We start from the raw sequence: 26,836 nt of genomic DNA, 5'->3' as shown, positions 1-26,836 counted from the left end.
AGCTGGATTCTAAGATCCTTGGAGTGATTTGCCTTCAATATTTTCAAGGTGTGCACATTTCTCTCACAGTCAGTCTTTTAGCGCACTGCTCCAAAAACAAATACACAACCTGTACATAGATTTCCATTAGAACGTTACTCTTCTCTTACATCTGTTCAGTGACGGAGATCAAGCCCTCCTTAATATTCTAAGCTTTCTCTGAGTCACAAAAGGGACATGATAAAATCCTGGGATGAGTTTTTTTATTTGTCCATTCTCACTTCAGGAGGCTTAATATTACGCACTCTGAGTGCTCCCACTGGCATAAGTTTTTTGAAGGTCTGAGGGGGTCTAATTTCCCCTAATGCTCACCTGTATCTCTCATTAACCTCACTAGGAGTTATGGGAATGCATCAAGAGCAGGAGAGACCTCTCCACAGAGAGGGACCTTCTTTCAGATGCCTGGCGCTTCTGCGGTCATCCATCCTGCTTTAATGGTCAGCTGTTCATTTCATTCTGCCACAACAAACTGATTTATTATGTGGCCACATGTCCACTAGACCTCCTTTTAAAAGCTGCAAAGACCTTTTGTTCTTGTTTATAAACCATTTATCTACATACAAGGTTTATGGGCTTAATAAGTGCACAGCAGCTGGTAATTAAGTTTCGCTGGTTCAGATTGACTCGAAGCACCAAATTCAGTAATGCCACATTGGCTGAACCAGCCTTGACCTGAAATCTTGATGGATACTGTAGGGACCAGCACAAATTCTGTTTCAAAGTACAAGACTAAGAACCCAGGTTTGAAATCTAATGTCTCGTTCCAGCCCAGAGCTGACTTTGTCTAGCACAGCCTATGGCACAGACAATTAAGTAATTATTGCATGGCGGCCCTGGGAACAGGGAGTGGGGGGGGGGGTCAGGCAATTATGTAATGTCACCTCATGAAGCAATCACTGGTTGCTTGTATAACACGGCATGACATCCACTCTTAAAATTAACTTAAAATGGCAGACTGAGGATGAGGGTCAGGGCTTACTCTCCAGTCTGCCTCTTTCAATTTGAGGGGTCAGATCTTCCTGACAGGGTTATGGCAGGGAGCTCATGGTGGCTGTCCATTAAAATGTTAGGATTTAAGAGAAAATACACATTGCTTCCAGACTGTTCACCCCTGTTGCTGGGTTCCATGATCCAAAGGGCCTTCATTTTAATAGTACTAAAGTGCATAAATTGGAATATTGTTGTCCCTCCTAGAATTTGAGTCTAATTAGATAGATACCTTTTCTTTAAAAGCCTAAACAACTAGAAATGTAGTGCATCAAAAGCAAGACATCATCCCCATTCTTCTCTTCCACTTCATGTGGTGTTCTGTTTTGATGCTAAAATGATTCAAAAACTCTGGCTGGGAATATTTTTAGCCATGGAGGGGAATAAACCAATGGTCCTGTGAAAGCTGAAGTTGACAAAAGGGAAATAAGTGCATGGAGATAGACTCATTGTTTATATTTTTGACTGAAAGCTGTGTATGTCATGCACATACTGACGTTAAACACCTTGTATGTACCAGCTTATGTGATGGAGAAATCTTCCTTTTAGAAAACTATAGTCCTTGCTAGGCCCCAAGCCACACCTGGCCCTTCTTCTCCCCAAATCCCCTTCACTGTTTGCTCTGCTTTCCTTTGTGCAGCAGCATTTGAACTGGTTACTCCTTCACTGTATTCTCTGAAGTAGTCAATATACTGGCCTTTCAGAACCAGCGGATACTGTTCCCAAGACGTGACTTGTTTCATTTTGGCATTTCCACAGCCGTCCTTTATATATAATTTCACTTTTAATTTAAAATTATTTTATTTTGCTGGTCGCTTCCATATTGCTTCGTTCAAAATCCAGAAAACAGTTCAGAGCGAGGACAAATAAAATCATAGCTTAAGTGCAAACTAACTTTCCAGTGAACTGCTATGTGCGTTTTATCCACTCCAGTATCTTTCTTCCAGTTTAAAGAACTCCTTAGGGCGCCACCCCTAAGACCACCACCAGGTTTCCTGAACCTATTAAACTGTCCTTCTTCTGTCTTGTTCTCAGTGTTGCTTACTGCATCCCCAACTATTTTAATCGATGAGCAGAAAGAAAGAGAGGAGAATTTGTACGGGTACTTTGTTTGTTTGTTTAAGTAGGTATAAAACATGAAGGTGAGGCCCTGTGCATATAAATGGCAGATCTTGGCCTCTCTTTTAGCTTCAGTGGAGGATGTCAGCTTTTTGTGTTTTCTTCCTTTCCTGACGGGATCTTCCTGTTGAAAATACTTGTCGTCATTGCGACACATACCAAAAAAATTGCACTGTCATGCGCAGGAGCTTCTAGTGAAAGTCTTTGCCATTAGGAAATGGGATAAAACTGTGGGAGTGGCTAAGAAGAGGGGACTGGCCAGAGAGAAAGTCTCCTCATTTTTTATTTTATTAGTTATTTCTTTGATGGCTGTGATGAAGAACTGAATGGTTATGAAAAGCTGGGTTAGCTGTTTTCAGTTGCCAGGATAGAGAGTGTTAGAGAAAGATATTGGCTTCTCAAATCTCAATTATTATGCTATCACATGTGATATAAAAAATGTCCTTTTTTCCCTTTGCATTGCTATTTCCAGGAATGCTGAATAGGCTTTCCTCGGTTCCTGCTGACAGAAACAGACACTGTGTGACTTCCCCTTCAGCATCTGAGTTGAATCACTGAGAACTAACTTGACAGCAGGCAACACTGCCACTGGCCTTTGCTGGTATTCACTGGCTTGTCTGACCTTCTGACCCTCAGGATCTGTGAAAGGTGAGAAATGCCAGACTGACTGACTGAATGAATGAAAGGCCAAAACCTGGCCTTGGAAAGTCTTTCTTTCCTTCCAGGTTCCTAACTCGATCAGCAAATGACTCAAAGGTGTCCTTCTACTTGGAAATATCAAAGTGAGTGAACTGGTAAAAAGAGGAAGCTCACGGGAGACAGAGAGGGAGAGAGAGGAAGAAAGAAAGAGAGAGAGACTGGCAGCTAGAAGGGGTTGCCTCTCTACTTGTGTAATACTGATGTCACTACACCACCGTGTTTCGATGTCTGTAGGGTGGTGGGGGCAGCACAGTGCCAGGCTTCAGGGAGAACTCAGAGAGGTATTCAGGGTTCTCTGCCACGATGGGCCGGATCCGTCCATTTTGTTTGTAAAAATATTTTGTGCTGTACTCCTGCAGGTAGTCCGGGTGGTGGAGGGTGCTTCGCGGTGGCAGACTGTGATTCCAGTAATCTGGGTTGTTGAAGGCCTTCTTGGATTTCTCTGGCAAAGGAAGCCCATTGTTCTTCAGGTACTCTGCGTTTTCCAAGGTACTAGCAAAGGTGCTGAGGTACAACGGCTCGTTCACATACTCGTCCTCTGCTTTGGGCTGCCCATTCGGGGCGCTGTGATACTCAGGGTTGTCCAGAGCTTGAAGATCACCGTTCTTTCGTCGAGAGACAAATGGGTTCTCCTCTACTGGGTTCAGGTAATCTAAAAAACATAGAAGGTATGTCAACACATGGTAATGTGTCCACACAGCAGCAAGCATCTCTGACTGGCAGCTCATTTGAATATAAACTTCAGACCAAGGTTCCCAAATGTTACAGCGCTCTTTACTTATCGTCACTTCAGTACTATCAAATAGTGCCTAGTCCTTAACTGAGATCTGGGCCACAATGAGCCAGATGCTGTACGGACTCATAATGGGAGACAGTCTCTGCCCAAAAGAGGTTAGTGCCTAAACATGGAAAAAGGGTAGGAGACAGGAAACGGAGAGACTGGTGACTTGTCCAAGGTCACCAGGGAGTATGTGGCAGTGCTGACAATGAGGGCTGTCGATTAATTGCAGTTAACTCACACAATTAACTCAAAAAAATTAATTGTGATTAAAAAAATAATCACAGCTGCAGTTTTAATCGCACTGTTAAACAATTGAATACCAATTGAAATTTATTAAATATTTGTGGATGTTTTTCTACATTTTCAGATATATTGATTTCAATTACAACACAGAATACAAAGTGTACAGTGCTCACTTTATATTATTATTTTTGATTATAAATATTTTCACTGTAGAAATGATAAACAAAATAAATAGTATTTTTTCAATTCATCTCAAACAAGTACTGTGGTGCAATCTCTTTATAGTGAAAGTGCAACTTACAAATGCAGATTTTTTTTGTTACATAACTGCATTCAAAAACAAAACAATGTAAAACTTCAGTGCCTACAAGTCCACTTACTCCTACTTCTTGTTCAGCCAATCACTAAGACAAACAAGTTTGTTTACATTGATGAGAGATGAGGCCGCCCATTTCTTATGTACAATGTCACCTGAAATTGAGGTCAGGCATTTGCATGGTACTTTTGTAGCCCGCATTGCAAGGTATTTATGTGTGTGCCAGATATGCTAAACATTCATATGCCCCTTCCTGCTTCAACCACCATTCCAGAGGACATGCATCCATACTGATGATGGCTTCTGCTTGATAATGATCCAAAATAGGTGACAAAGTGGGAAGCATTATCTTCTGCAAAAGTAAACACATTTGTTTGTCTGAGAAATTGGCTGAATAAGAAATAGGACTGAGTGGACTTGTAGGCTCTAAAGTTTTACAGTGGTTTATTTTTGAATGCAGTTTATTTTTTTTACATAATTCTACATTTGTAAGTTCAACTTTTTTAATAAGGAGATTGCACTATAGCACTTGTATTAAGTGAATTGAAAAATACTATTTCTTTTGTTATTTACAGTGCAAATATTTGTAATAAAAATAAATATAAAGTGAGCACTGTACATTTTGCATTCTGTATTGAAACTGAAATCAATATATTTGAAAATGTAGAAAACATCCACAAATATTTAAATAAACTGTTTTCTGTTATTGTTTAACAGGGTGATTAATCCCAATTTTTTTTTTTAATTGCTTGACAACCCTACTGGGAACCAAACCCAGGTCTCTCTGAGCCCAGTGCTTTAACCACAAACCACTCTCTAGAGGAGCTGGCTGTATGGTCCACTGAACAAAGAACTGGAAGGAGGATACTGGGGTCTATGCCTGCCTCCTCCATCGACTCTCTATGCGACCTTGTCTAAATCACTGAAACTCACCGCTATCTCAGCATCCCTACCTGGAAAATGCTAGATTAGCATTATCTCCACTTAAGTCTCCTCTGTATTATAAACATTTCCACAGTCTAACCCAGTATGGCTGTTTTATTAAAAACACAGCTATCTGACTGATTAAAAGCTGCCCCGACTGAGTGACAAAGGGCCTCAGAATGTGGAGGAACAAAGATTCTAATTAGCACGGAGCGGGACACAGAAGAGTTCCTGAGCGACCACTAAACCAAGAGTAGGACTGTGTGAAATTAGTACAAAATGTCAACCCCGTGATGTAAACAATACTGAAGGTCACAGCTGAAAGGAGGAAAGGTTAATGGCACATCATGCTTGGAGGGAAGAGGAGGTTAAGTCACCCTCACACAACAGCACAAAGGATTTTCGATTTTCACCAGAAACCCTTTAGGAACAAAATGTTGGCAGGCTGGATGGTTGGGAGATATTGCACACCTCTTCTGGAGTAATGCAACATTGTTAGCAAGTTCTCTCCTGAGGTCAGAGTCTGTCGCCCTCAGGCCTTGGTTACCATGTGTTACTGACCTACAGGGTCTCAGCAGCGCTCTACGAGAAACAGTGTTTCACAGTAAAACACAAAGCACATCGGATGCAGAGAGGGCAGGGTAACCAAGAGGTCAATGGAGCTGTTTGCAAGGGTAGTGGACTGTAAATGGAATTGCTTGGAGGTTAACTATAGAAAAAAACAAACAAACCCATCACTGATGGGGGACATCTGCAGTGAGAAATGTCAGAAGTATCCTGTTCATTCAAGTCCAAAACCAGCGGGATAAAATCCACTTCTTGAATGGATTTTGTCTTTCATCCTGAAGGATCCCAATGCATCTTATTAGATTATGCACTTAAGAGTGGCATTAAGCCACAGCCCTGGATAGGGGGTGGTATGCACTTCACTGGAAAGTAGGCACAACAGACCTGAACCTCCACTGCCTTGCACCTAGTGTGTCAGTTACACTCTGGTGTGAGTGAGTACAGAACTCCACACAAGGTGCAAGGCAGTGATGATTCAGGTCATTGTCTCCAGGGAACAGGGGCCGGGGTAGCTCATGGTGCACCTCTGGAGAGGGTGCAATGTGCGATATTCCATTGTAGTCAAGGATTAAAGAGATCAGGTACATGTAGGATATAGAGGTGAAATATCAGTATTAATTAATGTTATATCAGAAGGTCAAGAGGCCTTAATCTGTAAGATATTTAGCTTAGACAAACAAGGCCTCAGGCCTAGATAGGCTGACATGAGCAGCTAACCAATGAGTGACTCTGTGTCACAAGCTGAAACAGTTACAGTAATAGATGTGTTACCTGCTGGTATTTAGGAAATGTATATTGCAATGGACCAGCTCAAGCTGGTTAGAAGAGTTTGGGGATTTTTACAGACCTAGGATGTCAGCAGATGTGCTAACCACGAGTTGTTAAGGTGACTGAGGGACCTCAACGTTAACGAGTATGTTGGGAACTAATAAGTTAGCCTGTGAAAAACAGGGCATATCAAATGTAATGGAGTGTGGAAGCACCAAAGGAAAAGGGGTTGAAACCTTCGTAAATACGTCTGAACCTCAGTGGATGTCAGTGTGACTCATTATAAAAGGCATAAACCAGTCTGTGTGACATGGGAGAGGATGATGAATTTGATACTGAGGAAGATAATGACTCCCATTCCGGAATTGTGAGTGATGACAATCATAGGGCCAGACACTTTGTACTACCTCTCTGTCTGCTGTTGTATTTCACTGGTTGCAGGATTGTTTATCAGCTCATTGGATTTGTTAATAAAGAGACAGGTGATAAACTGCAATTCTTTCTTGTGTGTTCCTTGGCTCACTCATTCTAATAATGTTGATAACAATCTTCCTGATGCTGTAGCTGTTCACGAGACTGAACACATATTGACCACTGCAGGCTCAGAGATTAATCAATAATCAATATAAAAATCTATCAGGCTACACCTTGTTTCAAAGCAACTAAACCCCACTCTCAGCTCTTCCTTCCCCCTCTCAGGAGGCTACAGTCACTAATCTCAAACAGTCCAATCAGATAATTTATACAAGGTTTTTGACTAGCACGTCTCTTGAGCCTTGATTCATCAAAGCACTTAAAGACATGCTTAAAGTTAAGCACACACTCAAGTGCTTTGCTGAATGAGGGTGCAGATGAGCAAAAGCTCCTTGCATCCTTTTCAGCTCCCCTGGACACCTGTGAAGTCACAATCCAGCTCTACATATTGGGCCATGGAATTTAGCTGCTGTTCAACAGTACCAGTCACATAATGTAAATTCTTTAGAAACTCAGGAAAGTCCACAATAACTTCTCCAATGAAAAACACAGAAGGAATTTAGGTACAGTAGGAACATGTAATTATGCACGCTGGAATTGGGCGTGTGTGTGTGTGTGTTTCAGCCAAAAATCTGTGATTAGCTCAGTCAGATCTTTCACCGCAAAATGCTAGAGGTTTACCTGTTTTGGGCTTGTCTCGCATTGGAGTCATGTACCCATCTTCATCCAGCTCACCCCGTTGGCCCCGCTCCGGTACAAACACTGTTGGGTCAGCGCTGTACCTCTGAGTGCTGCTGTCCTCTTGTGCAAGGGCGGCCACCTGCTTCCGTAGCGTACCATTACAGCAAGTGTCATCAAAGATCTCTGCCGTGGCCCCCTGGATGGCTGGCGCCTCCGGAGTGATGCAGCTGACAGCTCTGTATGGTGCAGGCACTCCTTGTTCTGTAGCAAAGCCGCCACCTCTGTACACAAACTGGTTCTGTGAGAAAGACAAAGTGGTGCAAGGGAGAAGGACAAAATAAAGCAACTGACTAAACACAGATGTGAAAGCTCCTTTGATTTCACATCAATGTTGGCTCAATGCTTCATTTTATCGAATGGTCAAAGCCTTGTCTAGGCCAGGGAGGCTTGCCAACATTACAACCTCTGGTGAAGATACACAAAGCTTCTATTTGCATTGGTGGTGCATACTTGGGTTTTGGCCGGACTGGAACTCCAGCAGAGACAGTAATTGTTTTGCCTGTTTACACGGAGGTGACTACACAAATTGCTGGCCACCAACAGCTGGTAGTAGGGCACGTCCCCAGTCTATACAAGGCCTAATACTGAGATATACAGTAGCAGGGACCATAATGTGTAGGTCTCCTTAACTGTTGGGCTGGCGAGAACAAACACTCTCCTAACAACAAACCTTAAACCTGACCTGATGGAAACCTTCCTCCAGAGAGGAGAGAAAAAGCCTCCATCTCTGAACTGTCTTTATTCAGAGTGGGCCTGGTTTTGGTGTAAACAGTCAAAGAGCAGTCATGTAAACTATATACTGTTCCCACTGGGAACTGAATTTTAGTGTGATAAGATGCTTTCCCATTGGTGCATCAACTCGTTGCTTTGGCTCAACCTAATAACTGCTCATCGGGATGAGCACATCACTTTCAGAATCATGACAAAACAGATAATCATCAAAGCACTTTACCTAGATCCTTTTTATGAAGTATGCTCACCCATTTGGGATGCATAATACCATAGAACTCTGGGCTTCCTGACGAATCCAGACTGGGATTAGAGAGACTTTGTAGGTTTGCCCAACCTATGTATTAATTTTAGTCACTGCTGGCACTGGAGTAAATTGAGGAATTTATGAAGAGAATAGGGGAGGAAACAGAAGGTTTACAAAGACGAAAAAACCCTAAAGGACGAAGGTTGATAGTGAAATACTTACTCCTGACATAGGGCCGTAGGCAGGAGGAGGGCTGTGTCCAAGTTCACTCTAATAGGAAAGAAAAATGGAATGATGGATATAAGAAGAAGTCACATGAGCTGTATGAACTAATGGGGAAAAACATGCACAACAGTGAGGGGTCAATTCCGGCCATTCCTACTCAAGCAAACCTTCCAGTGAAGTCAGCAAACCTTCAGTGTTAATGGGAGTATTATCTGAGTAGGGCCTGCAGGATTTGTCCCTAGTTGATTAAGAATGGGTGCTGCACTTGCTGACAGATGACTGTGTCTTGCCAATATCCTTGGTTTAGTTTTTGAAAGGACAGATTGTACAGAGACACTGATGGACGCAGGCAGAAGGCAGGCTCATCCCAGAGACACTGCAGAGCAGGGAAGAGTGTGGGGTGCCATCATTTCTAATCAGCTTGCTCTATACAGAAGTGGTTTCCTTTTCTACTATCAACCAGCAAGGACAGGGAAAAAACTATAGGAACTTTCAACTCAAGCAGCGAGTGAGCTAAGGTGGCTTTCAACCACCTTTGTGCCCTCACAATCCTGAGCTGCTCCAGGAGATGGAGAGGCCCTTGGCCTCTTTTACATAGCCCCGGGGGCCTCTCTAAGTTCTTGAAGCCTCTCTGGGGTGTCCTATGGGCCCTGCCATTGCCTGCAAGCTCGGCAGAGCTGCATGCTGGGGCCCTGTTCCAGATGTGGCCCCTGCTCCTGACTCACCTCCTCTTCCCCAAACCCTACCCCCAGCATACCTCATATGGCAGGGCTTTCAAGGGACTGCTTGAAAGGCAGTGCAATCTTTTACAGCGCCTATGCAATCAGAATTGGTACAGGGCCTCTTTACACTGCTAGGCTTCTTTTAACTGCTGTAATAGGCCAGCATAGCACTAAGGCTCTCACACCAGGTTTGCACACACTAGAAGCTGGTCAAAACTAATATTTTTTGCCATTAACATTTTTGAAAATTTCATTTTAATTCAATTTTTTTTAAAAAAATTGTTATGGATAAAAAATTAATTGGATTTAGTTGAAATATTTTATTTAGTTTCAATGAGGAAAAAATTCCACTTTTTTTTACTTTTAAAAAATAGAGCCCATTTTTTTGGACTGGAAAAAAGCACGGCAGGGGAAAATGTGAGAAAGTGTTGCGGGGGGGGGGGGAAATTTGCATTGAAAAAGTGCATGCAGCTTTAGCATACACCAATCTCAAAGACAGTCCCCTTTTTCCCCTAGTCAGTGGGGTGAGTGAGTAGGAGTATGGAGGGACAGTAACAGGCTGGAGGCAGAAGCAGAAATGGACTATAACCAGGAGAACACACGTCTCTAGAGAACCTGGAATCCTGAATCAACATTCTTCTCATGTCAGCAAACAGTGCAGACTTAATTTCCCCCACCCCATGTGTATGCATCACGATATTGTCTATAATTCTGTAGTGAAAGAGACTGTCCAGGAAGGGAGAGGTGTTATCCCTTAACAGCGCCGTGCAGTGGAATAAGACCATCAACAGCTTGTGAGAATTGACGGGCTAAATTAAGACCAAAAAGATAGAACTGAAAAGGCTTGTCTGCAAAACCGAAATAACCACTGGTATGAGGGCTTGACAATGACAAGCAAACATCAATACCTTTCAGGCCCATCGAACAAAGCAAGTATTCAGGAGGCAGGCCCTACAGGATAGCCTTCTGTCTGCAATCTGCCTCAGGAAATGAAGTTTATGACTGAGAAGCCTCCAAAACGAGCTATGAATCTCCTCTTTTGGGGGAATCAGGAAACAATACTAAGAACAGCATAGCTGTTAGTAGCTTTTGCAGTAATTTCCCTGATGAGCTCCTGGAGCTGAGCTTCCAGAGCTGAAGCCTGGATCAGCACACTGAGCAGAGGATTGGCCCCTGAATCCAGAGAGGGGACTGGAGAAGTCCCAGCGTATGCCCTTGGGAGAACGATTTGAAGACCAGTGTGTCCAAGGAGCTTTCAGCTCCTGCCTGCTCAATCTGTTGTCCTCATGCCCCAATAACAGGGGAAGCTACAGGCCTGGAAAGCTATCTCCCCTTCAGGGCTGATTAGGCTAGACAGCTTGGGAGAAACCTGCTGAGAATTTTATCCTAATTTGGAAGGGGAGAGGTTTAAGTTAGCATCCAGGGCCAAAATACAGCCTTTTGGAGCCATGCAGGGGCATCTGAAGGCAAAATTTGGTCTTATAAGTGTGGTGGGTACCCTGGATCTTCAAATAACCCCAAAGGAATGCGGAAACATGGATGGAGGGGAAATAATCCCCAACTACAGTTCCTCTGGGAATTTAATAACAATGCTCGCTGAGCGTGGTAGAGCACGGGGCTCTGGTTGGAGGCTGGAAGTGCTTGGCTGTGTTCCTTAAGTCCTTGCCAAATAGCTTTCTACTTCTGAAGGGCAGAGCTGCTCTGGGAACAGAGTTGTCATTTCTGAGCCAGCTGTGGCTGCTGCCAGGTCTAGAACGGAGGATGATACAAGCTGCATGGAAAGCACTGTCCAAGGCAGGGGGATGAAGAGGACTTGGAGGAGACAGCAAGAAAATGCCTCAGTCCTGACCCAGTTGTATGCAAAAAAATCCTCTCCCTTGAGCAACCTGAGCTGCAGAACAGCATGAAATGCAACCTCCAGAGGCATGGCAGCTTCCACCGCTCTTCCATAGCGTCTGACAGATGGCCCAATGTATGGTGCCCATTAGGAAGGCTGATTTGGAGGATAGCTTCAGGACTTTCACATCCACCTCTAGGGATATTTGCAATTTGGGATGACTCCTCTGAGAAAGGAGGGGGTGCACTGTATGCACTGAGTCTCTAGGGTTAGCAAGAGGCTTATGTACTTAGCTGTTCATCATGAAGGCGTATAGGATAGAAGGAAGGAAGCTACCAATTTTGCAACTGCCTCCCTAAGCCTATCCCCACCAAGAGAAAAGGGGAGCTTCTAGGGGAAGAGAAACCAGAAGACACTTTACAAGAGTGTGTTCATGGCAGCAGAGAGACATCGAGACCTGCAGTAGGCACTTGAATACCGTCTCTGAGTTGGGATCACTGTCAACCAATCTTCTGCAAGTTGTAGGATCTTGGAGGTGGATTTGGGGCACTAGAATGTATCCTTTTAAGCAGGGAAAAGATGTTGGATACAAGAGATGGAGAGCTGCCCACTGAGATCTGAACACTACTGGCCTTGCCTGTTCCCCAGAAATAATGTCATCCGTCAAGATTTTTTTCTTGGGGCTGGGATCTGGCAACAAGACCGCAACTGAGAAGGAGACAGATCAAGGTTGGGGAAAGATGTGCCCCAAGCTGCCAGCTGCTGATCAGAACTACTAGCAGTGGCTATTACTGCAGCAGGGAAGAACCGGCACACTGAAAGGCAAGATCCTGGGCTCAAAAGAAAACCCTCTTCCCCTAAAATGCTACATTCAGGGAACATCCCTGGCCTACTCCAAAAAGATGGGGCAGAGGCAAGGACTGAAGGGAGACAAGCAGGAATCTGTGGAGAAGTCAGAGGCTTCAGGCAAAACTGATGACTGCAGACTGGTCCTTTGTGAATCGAGAACTAGAGAGCAATGATCTAAGAGGGGCACTCTTGGAAACAGTGAGGACCCTGAATCAGAGATGGGAGTTTGTTACCTATCGCTTAGTGCTCTGTTTTTGTCTTCATCTGTCCTCTGATCACTGGAATGGGTTACCTAGGAAGGTGGTGGAATCTCCATCCTTAGAGGTTTTTAAGGTCTAGCTTGACAAAGCCCCGTCTGGAATGATTTAATTGGTGTTGGTCCTGCTTTGAGCAGGGGGTTGGACTAGATGACCTCTTGAGGTCTCTTCCAACCCTGATATTCTTTGATTCTATGATCATCTCAACTTCTTTCCTGCTGTCCAGGAGATTAGAAAAGTGTAAAAGAGTCAGATGCCAGAGGAACGCTGTGTATGAACCAACATGGGGGTCCTATGCCTCTAAGCTGCAGAAAGCAACAACAAAAGAGGAGTTGAGTCAAAAGGAGTCTGTCAGCTGGGAGAAACAGGGCTTTTTGCTGCTTTACTTCTTTGCAATTGGAACAAATATATTCTTCAGTTTGAATGGAATCATATTTGTATAACAGGGAAGGAATACACAACAATACACCTTCTATTTTTGTATGTTCTAAGATGACCCAACCATGGGTTTGCTTTGCTCCATTAACCATGAATCATGCAGTCATCCCTAAAAACTCTGTGCTGTCTCCATACTTTCTTGGCTATTAGGCTTTCAATTAAATATACACTGCATGACCATAACAAATTAAGTGACTCCCTTAGAATAACCCATTACAAGACCCTCTCAGAATAACCCCATTCTAATATATCGAGAGAGGACTACCAACATGAATGCATTTAGGGTAGCTTATGCTCACAACCCTCTGGTCAACAACCTGCACACTACACATGCTGCCAAGTAACATCACAGTAATGATGTTTTCCTCATGCATATCCTTTATCTTGCCATAAATGCTAACCACAGAATTCTCACCGTAGACTACAAACCAAGGGTCTTTTCATATCTATTGTTGTCTGAGCAGTTCTTTTTACATTCATTTTATTTTTTGCCATCATTAAAGCTCCGCAGTCATTTTTCCAAAATAGGAGGCAAATAGAACAGCTGTGGTGCAAATTAGTGGGTTGAAAATGCGATATAATTGTTGTTTAAATGTTGTTAAATTGCCTCCTAATTACAATGTGATGTCATAATTTTGTAGGCTTCAAAAACAACTTTTCATACTTAAGAACCAAGCCAACTTTTATTTTATTGTGTCACTTTTAGTTGGCCAGCAAATTACATTTTGGGGGGCGAGTGTGTGTGGCATGGAATACTTTTTATATTTCCAATGGTGAAATTTCAATAGCTGAAATTATAAATCCTTGTGGATTATAAATACTTTGTGGATTATGATTTTTTTGGTTCGGTTTGTTCTTTCATTTTACACACTGATTCATTGGAAAGAAAAGTTTTAGTATAAGTAGGGTCTGAATGATAGAAAATAAACAGAACTCTATACTGTGCCTTTTCCCTCACATACAGGGCCTAGGTTGCTGAAAGCAACTAGTGGTTTTTGCTTTGCTCCAGGCCGGGCGCTCAATTTGAGATCCCTCTTGAGGAGGTCTGATTATCGGAGGGCACATGCTCAGCACTTTCTGAAAAATCAGCCAGTTTTATTTAAAGTATCTCACAATGGGTACTGAAAAACTCAGTGATCACTTTTGAACATGTAGGCAGGACATCTATGTTAGATACAGCCCCCTAAATTTAAACCCTGATTACAGGCTATCGGGAACCCACTATTTCTAACGGTCCATCAGCATCCCTCACAAGGAACGTGTAAGACTCCAACTTTTTTGGCCTGTGACTCCATTTCAAGCACAAGGCAAAGTACAACAGGCAAAACATTAAAACAGGCAAAAATGTTCCCTATGCCCTTCCAGAGGGCCTTGTGATATTAAATGCCAAAGACATAGGAACTATTATAACTTCTAACATGCGTGTAAAATGAGCCTCAATAAAACAAAAGTAAATAAGACCTTTGTGGGTATTGCTTTGTGTTATTGCTCTCTGTCTGCTAATCTGTTTTCCATTTCCTGGCCTCTGCAGTCTCTCTTGGTCAATAGCTCCTCTCTTCATAGCAAGGACATAATGTTGTTGTGGTGGGGCATTAAAATGTAATTAAAACAAAGATAAATCACCCGCTCCATACTGGACTCTACACAGCCATTGGAACAGTATCTCTTCTGCACCTCCTTTCATTTTACGCTGATGGGATCTTGCCCACATTATCGTTCCAAGCTGAGTTTCTCACATTCCATTTCCATAGCCCCTTCTGAAGTGCTTATGGGACCCTGATCACAGCATCTTCCCCACTTCCCCTGCTTTGACCAGCTTGATTGGATACACAGTCTTCTCCAGAGCTGCACTCAGCATCTTTCAGGTGGCAGGAAGTGCTGAGAATCAGTGAGTCTTGACACTATCAGATGGTACTTGGGGTGCTCACTCCTGTGCCCACATCCCACTACCAGATGGAACTTGGGGTGCTCACCCCTGCACCCACATCCCTTTCATCCCTGGTGAGGGCCCAACATCCCCAAGTCTGGTTCTTTCCCATAGCAGTGCTGAGTGCCGCTGGGATGCTGGTTTTCATTGTTGTCAGGCAGGAAACACAAACATTTGATGGGGAAGTTTGCAAAACTGGAGCCACTTCTTGTTATAAATCAACCCTAAATTCACAGTATCCAGGGTGTTTGCCTTACAACAGGGCAGAGTCTGCCAAGCTCAAGCTGAGCCACACCTAACTCTGCAAATAGCCCCATGATTACAGCAGAGACGCACATGCTGGGTTTGCTTGAGCTAGCACACTCAAATTACCAGTGTGAACATGGCAGCATGGGCAATGGCAGGGTAGCCACCTGAGTACAGACCCGGGGGGGGTCACGCAGGCTTGTACTCAGGCAGAATCCTTCTGTTAGTCAGCAGATGTGTGGCTAAATTTGACTCTAATACGTTCTTTTAACTGCTTCGTTGCTGGACCTCCACTAAAGTATCTGGGCTGCCATGTGGTTCTATTGAATTCATCGGATGGTTCCAAAAAGCACTCAGATGTATATTGTCCAGTGGTCAGGACTAGAGGTGCATTTTGCGTGACATACTTGGCAATTTATGTAGCAGAGAAGAGCTGTCACGTTGGGAGTTAAACCCCTGCTGAAATCTCTGGTAGGACTGCTGGGTAAGTGCTCTCAGGCATCAGGGTTTGATGACTCACTGATGGAGCTAGTCAAAAAAGGTTTGTTGTGCAACATTTTTGGAATAAAAAGGGCTCTTTTGACCAAAGTGAAAATTTTCATTTTGCTTGAAATGTTCTGTTTAAATCTGCACAGCTTGATTCTGTTTATGGTTTAAAAATGAGTTTGGGGTCTGTTTTTTTCATCAAAAAAAAATTCACAGGAAATTATGAATTTTTTAAAGGACATTGTTTAACAGCTCTACTTCGTGGTACTCAGAAAAGAAGCTAACTGAGCTTACCCGGCACCAGGCTCTTGGAGTTTGTATTAGTAAAAATGGAGCAATAACCTCAGGATTCATCTCATATATCTTTCTCTCATTCTCACATACAAATCTCCCTCCCCCACTTCACTATTCCCTGTTGCACCTTGGATAGTTATTTACACCTGAGCAAAGTGAGTGCAAAGTAGGAGTAAAATACTCCCAACAATGACAACATGTCACACCCATTTTGCACAGGAGTAAAATGACTGCACCACAATGCACAGTTTATGATATCTCTTACACATGCATTTCAGACCTCACACGTGCTCTGCCTACCTCCCTTGTGGAATTCTATGCCAGGGCTGTTTGTATCAGAATAGCTAATCAGCAGAAACTGTCTTGATGGAAACCAAGTGAGCACCCAGCTTTAAGTCACCAAACTGCAGCCTCCTAAATGTACCTGACCGCACAGCTGCTGCTGTAAGATTTCAGCAGTCTGCCTGGAATAAGGACAGCTGGTTTATGCCAGTGGACCTGAATAATGTGCTTTAGATATTCTGGTAGTGCTGCAGACAGAACAAACAATGCATAGCTGTCCTGTCAGCCCAGAGCAAACACCAGTTACATTTCAAAGGAACAGGCTGGTATTTACAACTGATCCAAACTGAAATGAAATTGAAATTGGAAACACCTCCCCTGGACAATGTCCACCTCTTCCCAGAAGATTCACAGCCTCCTTCTGACCACTGAGTGAAGCGCTTACTCTGCTCTGGCTTTACACTACCCACAACAAATATATCTGACCCTAAACTAAAAGGAGGAAGGGCAATTTTGTAAAACAAAATCAGTCTATATGATGATACATATAGAAGGATCAATGTTTGTACAATGATATCTAAAGGGCTTCGTAGACTAAGTCTCAGCTTTGAAACACCTAGATTCCCTGCAGGTATCCCAACAGGGTCGACTCGATTCAACTCGCCAGTTCTTCCAAGCAAGATAAATTAGGTTCCACGCAGCTTACTGTGCATGGGACTTTCAGAGGAGACCTTAAAAAACAAGGTCTTGTCTGCTCTGTGGGGACATTAAAGAGTCCAGGGACCTTTTTGTAAGAGGGTGTCTTTGCCCCTTGCTGTTATCCAATCTCGAACAGTTCAGAGGAGTTGGAAAGTTGCCCTAATAGGACAGCAGTGAATTTCCCATGTAGGGGGAGTCCTGGTTCACAGAGAGCTGGTGCACCAAAAAACAGGAGAGGGAAGTCAGAACATCTGGTATTCCAGCAATTGCCAGCAGAGTCTGTGGCCTCTGAGGTTTATCCAGTTTACACCGGGGGCTAAAATGGCCCCAGCCACATCCATGATCATACATTTTAGAATGAGCTGCTCTCCACAGCCTTGCAGCTGGGAATCCAAGTACACTGCCACTGCCCAGCGCTATACCTTGTCTGTGAATAAAACAGAAGTATTCTGCTGCATAGCATTAAATATCTGTTGAAAAGACATCAGTGGAAGTATTGGGAAAGGCATGAAAAACAGGCTTAAACCTTCATAATAATGAATTGGTTTTCATCTGGACATACTGATACATGAGCAAGTATTTTTTTCATAAAAAATTGACTTACTTTACATTAATGCAGTTTAGGCACCAAACAGGCTGGAAGGAAAGCCACCCAGCACGCGGGTGGGGAGGAAGGCTGCATATTCTTGTCCCTCTCTCTAATCCTTCTTTTCAAACCATTTCACTTTCCTCAGGATTGATCCCCCGTCATTCTTTCTCCAGTACCGGGGCCCTTCCATTGTACAACGAATGATACTCCTATAACACTTGGCAGGTCCCCACAGTTTAGAGGAGAATCCTTGCCAATGACAGGGTCAAGATGTTGACCTTGCTTTTATGCAGTGGTACCTGACTGAACCACAGAGTCCGAAAATCACCCCTTTGTACACGGCTGTTAAACCAGAACTCTGAACTTTAAAGCCCACAACTTTTGAAATGCAGGGAAAATAAGAATAAAAACACAACATGCTTGTGATTGTGATATGTTCCCAGCAGGAAAAACATAATAGAAAGCTGATGAGGAGCACTCGTGGCAACACCCCCACTACATAACCAGCTTCCCCATTCTGTTTTATACAGTAATCAAAGGCTATTCTGAGCCTCTCAAAATGCCATCAACCCTCATTGAGAATGAAATAGAGCACATCTCCTCCGAAGCCTTTACAGGAGTAATCATTACAGTGTGCTGGCCTGAACAGGGAGCTCTAATAGATAAAGATGGTTCTTTAAAAAAAAAATCCTCCTAAAATCTGAATAGTAACTTGATGATAATCTCTCCATTTTGTTATGCAAAGGGAAAAGAAACCCATAATTGTGCACTCTTGGTCTCTTAATGCAAAGAAAGGCTTCTTGATGAGATGCTGGGATGATTTAGAACAGGGCTGGGAATCTGCTGGAAATAATACTTTGAAAGAAATAGCCATCCAACTGATTTGGATAAAGTAATCATTAGCATTCTAAATCTAAACCTCCTCTATGTCCCCTCCATCCTACCCCGCCCCATCTAGCTTTGCTTCTTTTTATAGCTCTGATTATTTTTTTCCTTATCAGCATTTAACAAATAAGGAAGGCAGTATCTTTACATTGGCTACCAAGTCATTTTATACCAAATGGATATGGCCCATATGAAAAATATGTTTAGGGGGTATAATCCCTGGCCAGACTACATCTCCCATGATGCACCATAGTCGCCCCTCTTGATGGACTGCTGTGACGCATCATGGGCATTCCATGGACTCATGGGAAGGGTAGTCCAATTCAGAAGCCCATAGAAGAGAATGAGGCAGAAGGTACTCAAATAACAACTCTTATTGAGGCACTTCAGTGGTTTTTCCTAATCACTTTTTTTTGGTTTTCACCTATAAAACAAAAACTTTTATGTTTTGGGGTATTCGGGGATTTTTGGCCAAAAAAATGTGACCATTTTCAAAGAACGTAATACTTTTTTGGCAAAAAATTTCATTTAGTCAGAAGCAGTTCCAAAGGAAAAGTTTCGACCAGCCCTAATCGTTATTTCCTAGTCCATTGTCCTAGGTCTTGAACTCTGCAGAGTTGTCTATCCTGCTGTTTTCCCAAGATTTTTTTCCGCCCTCCAGCTGGCGTGGGTTTACAGCAATACATCGACTACTGTACCTTGACCCTTCCTGTAATGCTTCAGTGCAACTGCCTCTGTCATCCTGAATGTTGAACACACTGCGCCCAGGCCCCACTATTAACTTCCTGGGCCAGCTACAAACATCCCTTGGTACCACTAAGGGCTGTGTAAAGTATCTGCAATGATGGGATGACGCTTGGCATGTCAGTACATTTTAAAGTGTGCGTGTTGTGGAGGCTCATATATTTTTGTAACCATCTACTTGGTTGCAGAGGAGTCACTTGCATTATAGGTTAAATTTTCATGTGAATTTGGCACCCCCAAGTCAGGAATAGGTTTTTAAAAGAGCTCAGCTCCCACTTAGGCACCAAAACAAGTTTTCACATTTCCAAAAACTCAGCATGTTGCATACTGAACTCTTTTGAAAATCTGGCCACATACATCACAAGTCGATCTTCTTGGTGCTGAGCATTTTTTTAAAAAAAATTGGTACCTATTTAGGTGCCTGAATTGGATTTTTTCCCAACTCTGACCCGCCCTGAGGATTCTGTGCATTTGAAAAATCTGGGGTCAGGTCTTTCTGGTCAGTCTCACCCACTCTTCCAGCTGTGCTTCCTGAATAAAAAAGGTTTTTGGAAACTCACCGAGTGCCTCATCAGTGGAGTTTAGAAATATTTGGCAGTCACTCCCTTTATAGCCATGGAACTTTTTTTTTTTTTTTTGGAGAAAAGACGATGAACTGAATCAGGTGCAAGTTCTCTTGTTTGTTAACAGAGCCTACAGCTATTCATAGATCAGGCAGATGCTCCTGATTTTAAATCACTGACAGTGATGCTTAGTACATTTCCATTTCACATACTGATAGCTCTTGCAAAGTACAGCTGTGGTCCCCTGGACTAGTTACTGTCCTTTGGTGGGAGTATGAACTTACGGTAATTCTAACTGGGGAAGGTTAATCCTGCTGCAAGGCAAGAGCACAGCTGGCTGATCCCAAATATATATTAAATTGGTAGCAAATGTGTGTCCAAACCCCAAACCCCAGAACAAATACTTTCCAAAACTAGAAAGGTTAATCTGGATCTAAATGTATGTCAGAGAAAAAACAAGAAGGACAAGATTAGCAGTTGTGATAAAGTTTCTCCTCTACCTTGGTGGGTCCTGAGCTTATTGGCGGATTTTGCTAGCTTCAGAGATCTTCCTGTGTTGGATCAGGAGTTGGGAGGTTTTGGGGGGAACCTGGGCCCACCCTCTACCCAGGTTCCAGCACAGGGCCCTGTGGACTGCAGCTGTCTAGAGTGCCTTCTGGAACAGCTACAACTCCCTGGGCTACTTCCCTATGGCCTCCTTCCAACACCTTCTGTGTTCTCATCACAGGACCTTCCTCCTGATGTCTGTTAACACTTGTACTTCTCAGTCCTCCAGCAGCACGTCCTCTCACTCCCAGCTCCTTACGCACACCTCACTAAGTGGAGTGAGAGCCTTTTTAAACCAGGTGTCCTGATTAGCCTTGATTAATTCTAGTAACTTCCCAATTGGCCACAGGTGTCCTAATTGGTCGGCCTGCCGTAATTAGTTCGAGAAAGTTCCTGAGTGTTCTGGAATAGTCCCTGTTATCTTACTCAGGGAAAAGGGACCTGCTTAACCTGGAGCTACTGTGTCTACCTTCGACCACTCTCTTGTAGCCATCTGGCCTGACCCTGTCACACAGTGTAGGGAAACCCTTGCAACATGACCTTCAACAGCTAGCTAGCATGGGGAATGTTAAGAGCCAGCTTCTGATACCCTTACTTATGCTGTGCCTTTCTTTGTGAGCAGCACTGCTAATTTCAGTAGGCCTGCTTATGGAGCGAGGGACTAGTTGTCATAAGGCTATGGAATCTGGCACTAAAAAAGTACCCTGCTATAGCTAAGTGTTGGCCCACATGTGTTTTGTTTGATCCCTACACATGAATTTCCCTCTTTTTTTTTCTGTCACAAATTTAGCATATTTTAAAGAGACATTGTAAATTATCTATCTTTTAAGATAGATCAGTAAACCTGAACTGTTTTAATCTAATTTATTTGACATCAGATTTGACGCTTTTTTATATTCTACTCATCCTAAGCAATAAAATTAGATCAGTCAGTTTCAATTTCTGTTTATACCTAGGTTTGCTCTCTGGGACTTAGGCAAAAAAACTGTTTTATGATGTTGGCTTTCCAATACAGGAGCTAGAAACAGATATATGACATTAGACATTTCCCAGGGACAAGGAGACAAAAATGACTGAAGCTAGTCTGATGACTAAAAACATGGATTAAATTCTAAAATCCATCCAAAACTTCTTAAGGGAGATGCAAAGCAGAAAGAGTAGAGGACTTGGAATAAAAACAAAGCAAAACAAAACCCTCTTTAAAAAGCAGGAAATGGTACCAAAACTAACTGGCAATACCTAACAGCAGATTCTGGGTCCGGTTCTGTTCAATGTCTTCATCAATGATTTAGATAATGGCATAGAGAGTACACTTATAAAGTTTGTGAACAATACCAAGCTGGGAGGATTTGCAAGTGCTTTGAAGGATAGGATTAAATTCAATAAGGACACATGTCAAGTACTCCATTTAGGAAGGAACAATCAGTTGCACATGTACAAAATGGGAAATGACTGCCTAGGAAGGAGTCCTGCAGAAAGGTATGTGAGAGTCATAGTGGACCACAAGCTAAATATGAGTCAACGGTGTAATGCTATTGCAAAGAAAAAAAAATGAACATCATTCTGGGATATATAAGCAGGAGTGTTGAAAGCAAGACACGAGAAGTAATTCTTTCACTCTACTCCACGCTGATTAGGCCTTAACTGGAATATTAAGTCCGGTTCTGGGTGCCATATTTCAGGAAAGATGTGGACAAATTGGAGAAAGTCCAGAAAAGAGCAACAAAAATGATTAAAGGTCTAGAAAAACATGACCTATGAGGGAAGATTGAAAAAATTGGGTTTGTTTCATCTGGAAAAGAGAAAACTGAGGGGCCATGATAATAGTTTTCAAATACATAAAAGGTTGTTACAAGGGGGAGGGAGAAGAATTGTTCTTCTTAACCTCTGATAATAGGACAAGGAGCAATGGGCTTAAATTGCAGCAAGGGAGGTTTAGGTCGGACATTAGGAAAAACTTCCTGTCAGGGTGTTTAAGCACTAGAATAAATTGCCCAGGGAGGTTGTGGAATCTCCATCGTTGGAGATTTTTAAGAGCAGGTTAGACAAACACCTGTCAGGAATGGTCTATAATACTTAGTCCTGCCTTAGTGCAGGGGACTAGATTAGATGATCTCTCAAGGTTCCTTCCAGTCCTGTGATTCTTGGCTAAACAACTGATCTACAGATTTGACTTTATCATTGTACCAAATACTAAAACCACTAATTAGGGACAGAGTAGGGAAATATCTGGAACATTATGTGCCTTGCAGAGCTGGCACAGGTCTGGTAGAAGCAGCTGGCTTCTCTTCTGGCTCATGAATCATCAGCAGAAACGTTTAATGAATTCCACTCATTGAAAATAGTAGGGATGAGTAAGTGTAACTGAGGGTCTTATCACAGCCATCCTATTATTAAAGCCCCCAATGCAAAGGGTGGGAGAAACAACTCCCTCCCTGCTTCCTCCTTGCAGTGGGGGCAGAGGGAATTGATTGACTGCTAACCTATCCTATCAGCAAATTACAGCACCCCCTGCACCAACTTAGCTGGGGAAACTGGCATTGCACACAGCATCTGTTCACTCCAGCATGCATTAATTTGCAGTCCAGAAAGTCCATGCGGGGCATAAAGTAGATTCTTAACTCCCTGAAATTCTCCTGCACAATCTCCCACTACAGTTGTCAGGCAAGCCCCCAAAAGAAAAGAATTCATGTTAAGGGCTATAGGAGAGTCTGATTAAAGGGTCTCTATTGTCCAACCCATAATTTGTGAATATTGGAAGGTTAAGGCCCAATCCTCTAAGCACTCTCCACTCTTTTTGTGAATTTCTTCATTTTTGTGGAGTTTTCTCACAACAATCAGACCCTTTTTCCAGTGATTTTTTTCAAAGTTCAAAGGCAATTTTGAAGTTTGTAGAATAGTTATACAGTCATTGCAATGACTATATATCTATTTATGTAATTAATGTTACTGTAAAATAATGATATAATTTGAAGACATAATTATAATGTAAAAAATTGCAGAAAAGAAGTTTTAAATTTGTGAAATGTGCCACATGGCTGCAGTGTGCGGGTTTTAAATTCAGTGGGATAAATCCACCTTTTGTTTACCCTTTGCATCACCCTGTAGACTAGAGCGGGGTTGCAGCAGTCAATGGGGTTGTGCCAGGGCACCGATCTGGCCTGTCATCTCAGCAGTTTTAAATTTTTTTTTCTCTTAATACTAAATCAACTATTGATTCGGGACTGGTGTTATAAACCTGTTAGAGGCACAAAGTGGCTGATCTGTAGGGAACGGATGTGGTACTCTGTGTATTCAGAATGTCACATGAGTAATGGGTGCAGTAGGCCACAGCCACAGAAGAGGCTCGCCCCATTCCTGCTTTGAAGCCAGATTGACAGCAGGGCCCCTGCCCTCTAGGTTCCTATGTAGGTCACCTGTGTGGCTAAGGAGTCTAGTCAAGCCAGAGCTCTGGTGTGCTCCATGTGGCAGACGTCTCAATCCTAAGAATTGTGCTCAACATCTGTAATGAAAGTTGCCATGTCCATATAAAATACTCTTAATAATCATTCTAATTCTTCTTTTCTTCGCTCCCTTTAAAGCTCACACGTTTATGTGTTCTTAAAAACAAATTAAGATGAGACTTTGCCCTATTTCACTCTGGACTGACTTTTTATGGGCTAATTATAAATTCAGGTTCAGAAGTGAAATATCACCTGACTCTTACCTACACACATAGTATCAAGGGCTTCTATAATATATGGTATACAGAACAAGTAACAAGGGCTGCATTCGCAGGAGCTACTGAATAGTATGAACAGTTAGCAGCCGGGGGAATTAGCCAATGTAAAAGCATTGTGGTATACAATTGCTAACACAAAAGAGACTTCCATCTATTCTAACTCTGTCCCTGTTCAGGCAGTACAGTACTTGTTATAAAGCAGAGTCAGTAATTGTATGGTTGTGAATGTAGGAGGTTTGCTAGTGCTAGCAACAAAAGTCTTGGGCTTATAACCACTGCAGTGGATGTGACTAGACTTTCACTAGCATGAAATTATTCACCCAAACAGAACACTCAGTACTGGAAACCCACCAGTTGTTAACCCCTTTGCTGATTTTGGAACTTTCTGGTTTACAGGTGTTGATGAAAAGTCAAAATGTTCTGTGTAAAGCAGACACTTTCTGTGAAAAATGTAGGTTAGCTGAAATCCCAATTTTCTGGACAGACCAGCCCCTGTATTAACTTTTGCCCAATGCCCTTTTCAGGCTGGGGAACTTCCCTTTAAGGGAGAACTCTTCTCCAAGGGAGTCCATGAGTTAGCCACAAAAAGAGGAGTTTTGGTAGCTCGGATCCAACAGTCAGGCTGCCAGGAAAACAGTGTGTGTGTGGTGGTGGAGTAACAGGAGGCTTTGGCCTTGTGCCTCCTGCCTATCTCAACAGATCCCAGAGGATTAGGAAGGCAATACCTTGTTTATTTCAGTGAGAGCATATCCCAGGGGTTCTCAAATTGGGGGTTGGGACCCCTCAGGGGGTTGTGAGGTTACTACATGGGGGGCGCGAGCTGTCACCCTCCACCCCAAACCCCGCTTTGCCTCCAGCATTTATAATAGTGTTAAATATATATAAAAAGTGTTTTTAATTTATAACGGGGTGGGGGGATCGCACTCAGAGACTTGCTATGTGAAAGGGGTCACCAGTAAAAAAAAGTTTGAGAGCCACAGGCATATCCCATCCCACTGAGGTTTCATCTGTCCTACGGGATACAGCTTTATGTCACTACTGTATATTAAACTGTTCTTTTGTATTTGTCTTATGTATATCCTCCTTCATTGGTGCCTAACCCTAGCATCACCTTGCCTGGATTTAGGATCATACAGCAGAAACTTCACAGCTTTCCTTAGCAGACAAGTGCTCTTACTTTAGTTCACTGACTTTAATGTCTAAACACAAAGAGGCTCAGAATTTCCCTGATTTCCTGATCCCTTGTTAGAATTGTGCAATGGCACATTTCAGCCAAGAGGTTCTGTGCAGTATGCCCAGAGAAAGAGCACATTAGCGGCTCACAGTAAGCATGCCTCATTTTTTAAATTAAAAACGCAATCGCAGTAAGTGCAGGGCGAGATGGGGCGAACGGTATTTTTCAACCACCTCATCTCCAGGAAAGACTTGAAGATTCCATAGCTACTGGCACCGTGTCTTGCTTTAACTAAGCAGCATGGAGACTTTCACGTAAAATTTAATTTTCCAGTAACAATGAACATAAACTGCCTGAGCTGCATCAATGTATTTGGTATTCACAGTAATAACACTGATCAGAATGAGTTCATTTAATATTAATATTCATTACGCCAAACAAGTATAAATCCAAGTTACCCAAAGGAAACAGAATAAGCCAGACTCAAAGCACTGTACGTATAGATACTTGAAGGCATTTCAGGTCTGTGTGATTCCTGCAAGTGACATCCATCTGTACTTAAAGTACGCACAGTAGAAAGAATACTTCTTAAAGGAGCTACCGCGCATTTCATTTTAAATCAACATGAATGTTTAGAGGAGGAACAATTGCAGTCTTATCTCCATTGATTATTATCTGCATTATTGCAACTGCAGAGCAAACAGAGCAGAGCTTATATCCAGAAAAAAACCCACAACCTATCTGTGTTAGAAATCAGGAGCCTCTATGGCAACTATATATCTTAGACACAGCATGTCTGATTCACCAGGGAGGTACTTCAGCATTATTCTGATTTAGCTCTACTGAAATCTAGCTGTGTGTGTGCGTGCATATATGTGCATGCTGCCTGGTGACTCCTGTAATAAATGTAAGACACACGACTGCTAGCAGGAGACCAGACTTTATGTGCTGACCCAAGACATCTGACATGGCTTAGAGTTATAATGGTTAATATCCCTGTCACATGAGAGGGGTCAGCCTCTGCTGATTCCAGCAGCTGGTATTATATATAAATTGTTCATTCATCAGGCACACCCTCGGCAGTCTCCTTCCTCCCTGCCCTAAAAATAATGCCTGCGAATTACGGTGAATGGAGCCCCAGGGGAGTATGGCACGATGCTGTGCAGAGGGTGCGAATGGACTGTGTAGGCTCTTTGTACCCTACCCCCATTTTAGTAAACTGATATGTCATTGGTTACACTGTATTTGGGGCCTTCTATAGCCCTTAGCTGGCCCAGAAAGTAGTGAAAACTATTGAGAAAGTATTATATTATATTGGTCAAAACACTAGACTTATAGGATGCGCTAGGAAAATTCAGAGCCATCACCCTATCTTCAATCGCACTGGCAGCTCAGTGTCAGAAAACGTTGCCCGACCAGCATTAGATAACACTGGCTTCCTCTTTATGATGCGACATTCTTCTTGGAAGAGGACTTGAAGGGGCAAGTATCACTGGGTACGTCTACACTGGAAAGAAAAATCCATGGCACCGAGTTTCAGAGCCGGGGTCAATTGACTCAGGCTTGTGGTGCTAGAAATAGCAGTGTAGATGTTTGAGCTTCCCCATTCAGGGGAAGGATCTCAGAACCTGGGCTCCAGCCGAAGCTTGTATGCCTACACCGCTGTTTTTAGCCCCACAGGCCAAGCCCTGCGAGCAGGAGTCAATTGACCCAGGCTT

The 26,836-nt window shown here is 42.9% G+C and overlaps 1 protein-coding gene across 1 annotated transcript in view; it reads right to left on the bottom strand.

Moving 5' to 3' along the window:
- Nucleotides 1-469: 469 nt before the first annotated feature.
- The window catches only part of ERBB4 (erb-b2 receptor tyrosine kinase 4), a 1,039,775-nt gene continuing 1,013,408 nt past the window's right edge, over nt 470-26,836 (bottom strand). Inside the window, exons 26-28 of the mRNA XM_075069950.1 lie at nt 8,857-8,904; nt 7,599-7,896; nt 470-3,496 (exon numbers count right to left, since the gene is read on the bottom strand). Of these exons, the coding sequence (XP_074926051.1) occupies nt 3,051-3,496; nt 7,599-7,896; nt 8,857-8,904 (792 nt within the window). The 3' untranslated portion in view covers nt 470-3,050. The remainder of the gene's footprint in view (nt 3,497-7,598; nt 7,897-8,856; nt 8,905-26,836) is intronic.

Source organism: Chelonoidis abingdonii, chromosome 10 (genome assembly GCF_003597395.2).
Source record: "Chelonoidis abingdonii isolate Lonesome George chromosome 10, CheloAbing_2.0, whole genome shotgun sequence".
In the NCBI taxonomy this organism is placed as follows: domain Eukaryota; kingdom Metazoa; phylum Chordata; order Testudines; family Testudinidae; genus Chelonoidis; species Chelonoidis abingdonii.
The sequence above is the reverse complement of the archived record's forward strand: the minus strand, read 5'-3'. Positions and strand labels throughout refer to the sequence as shown.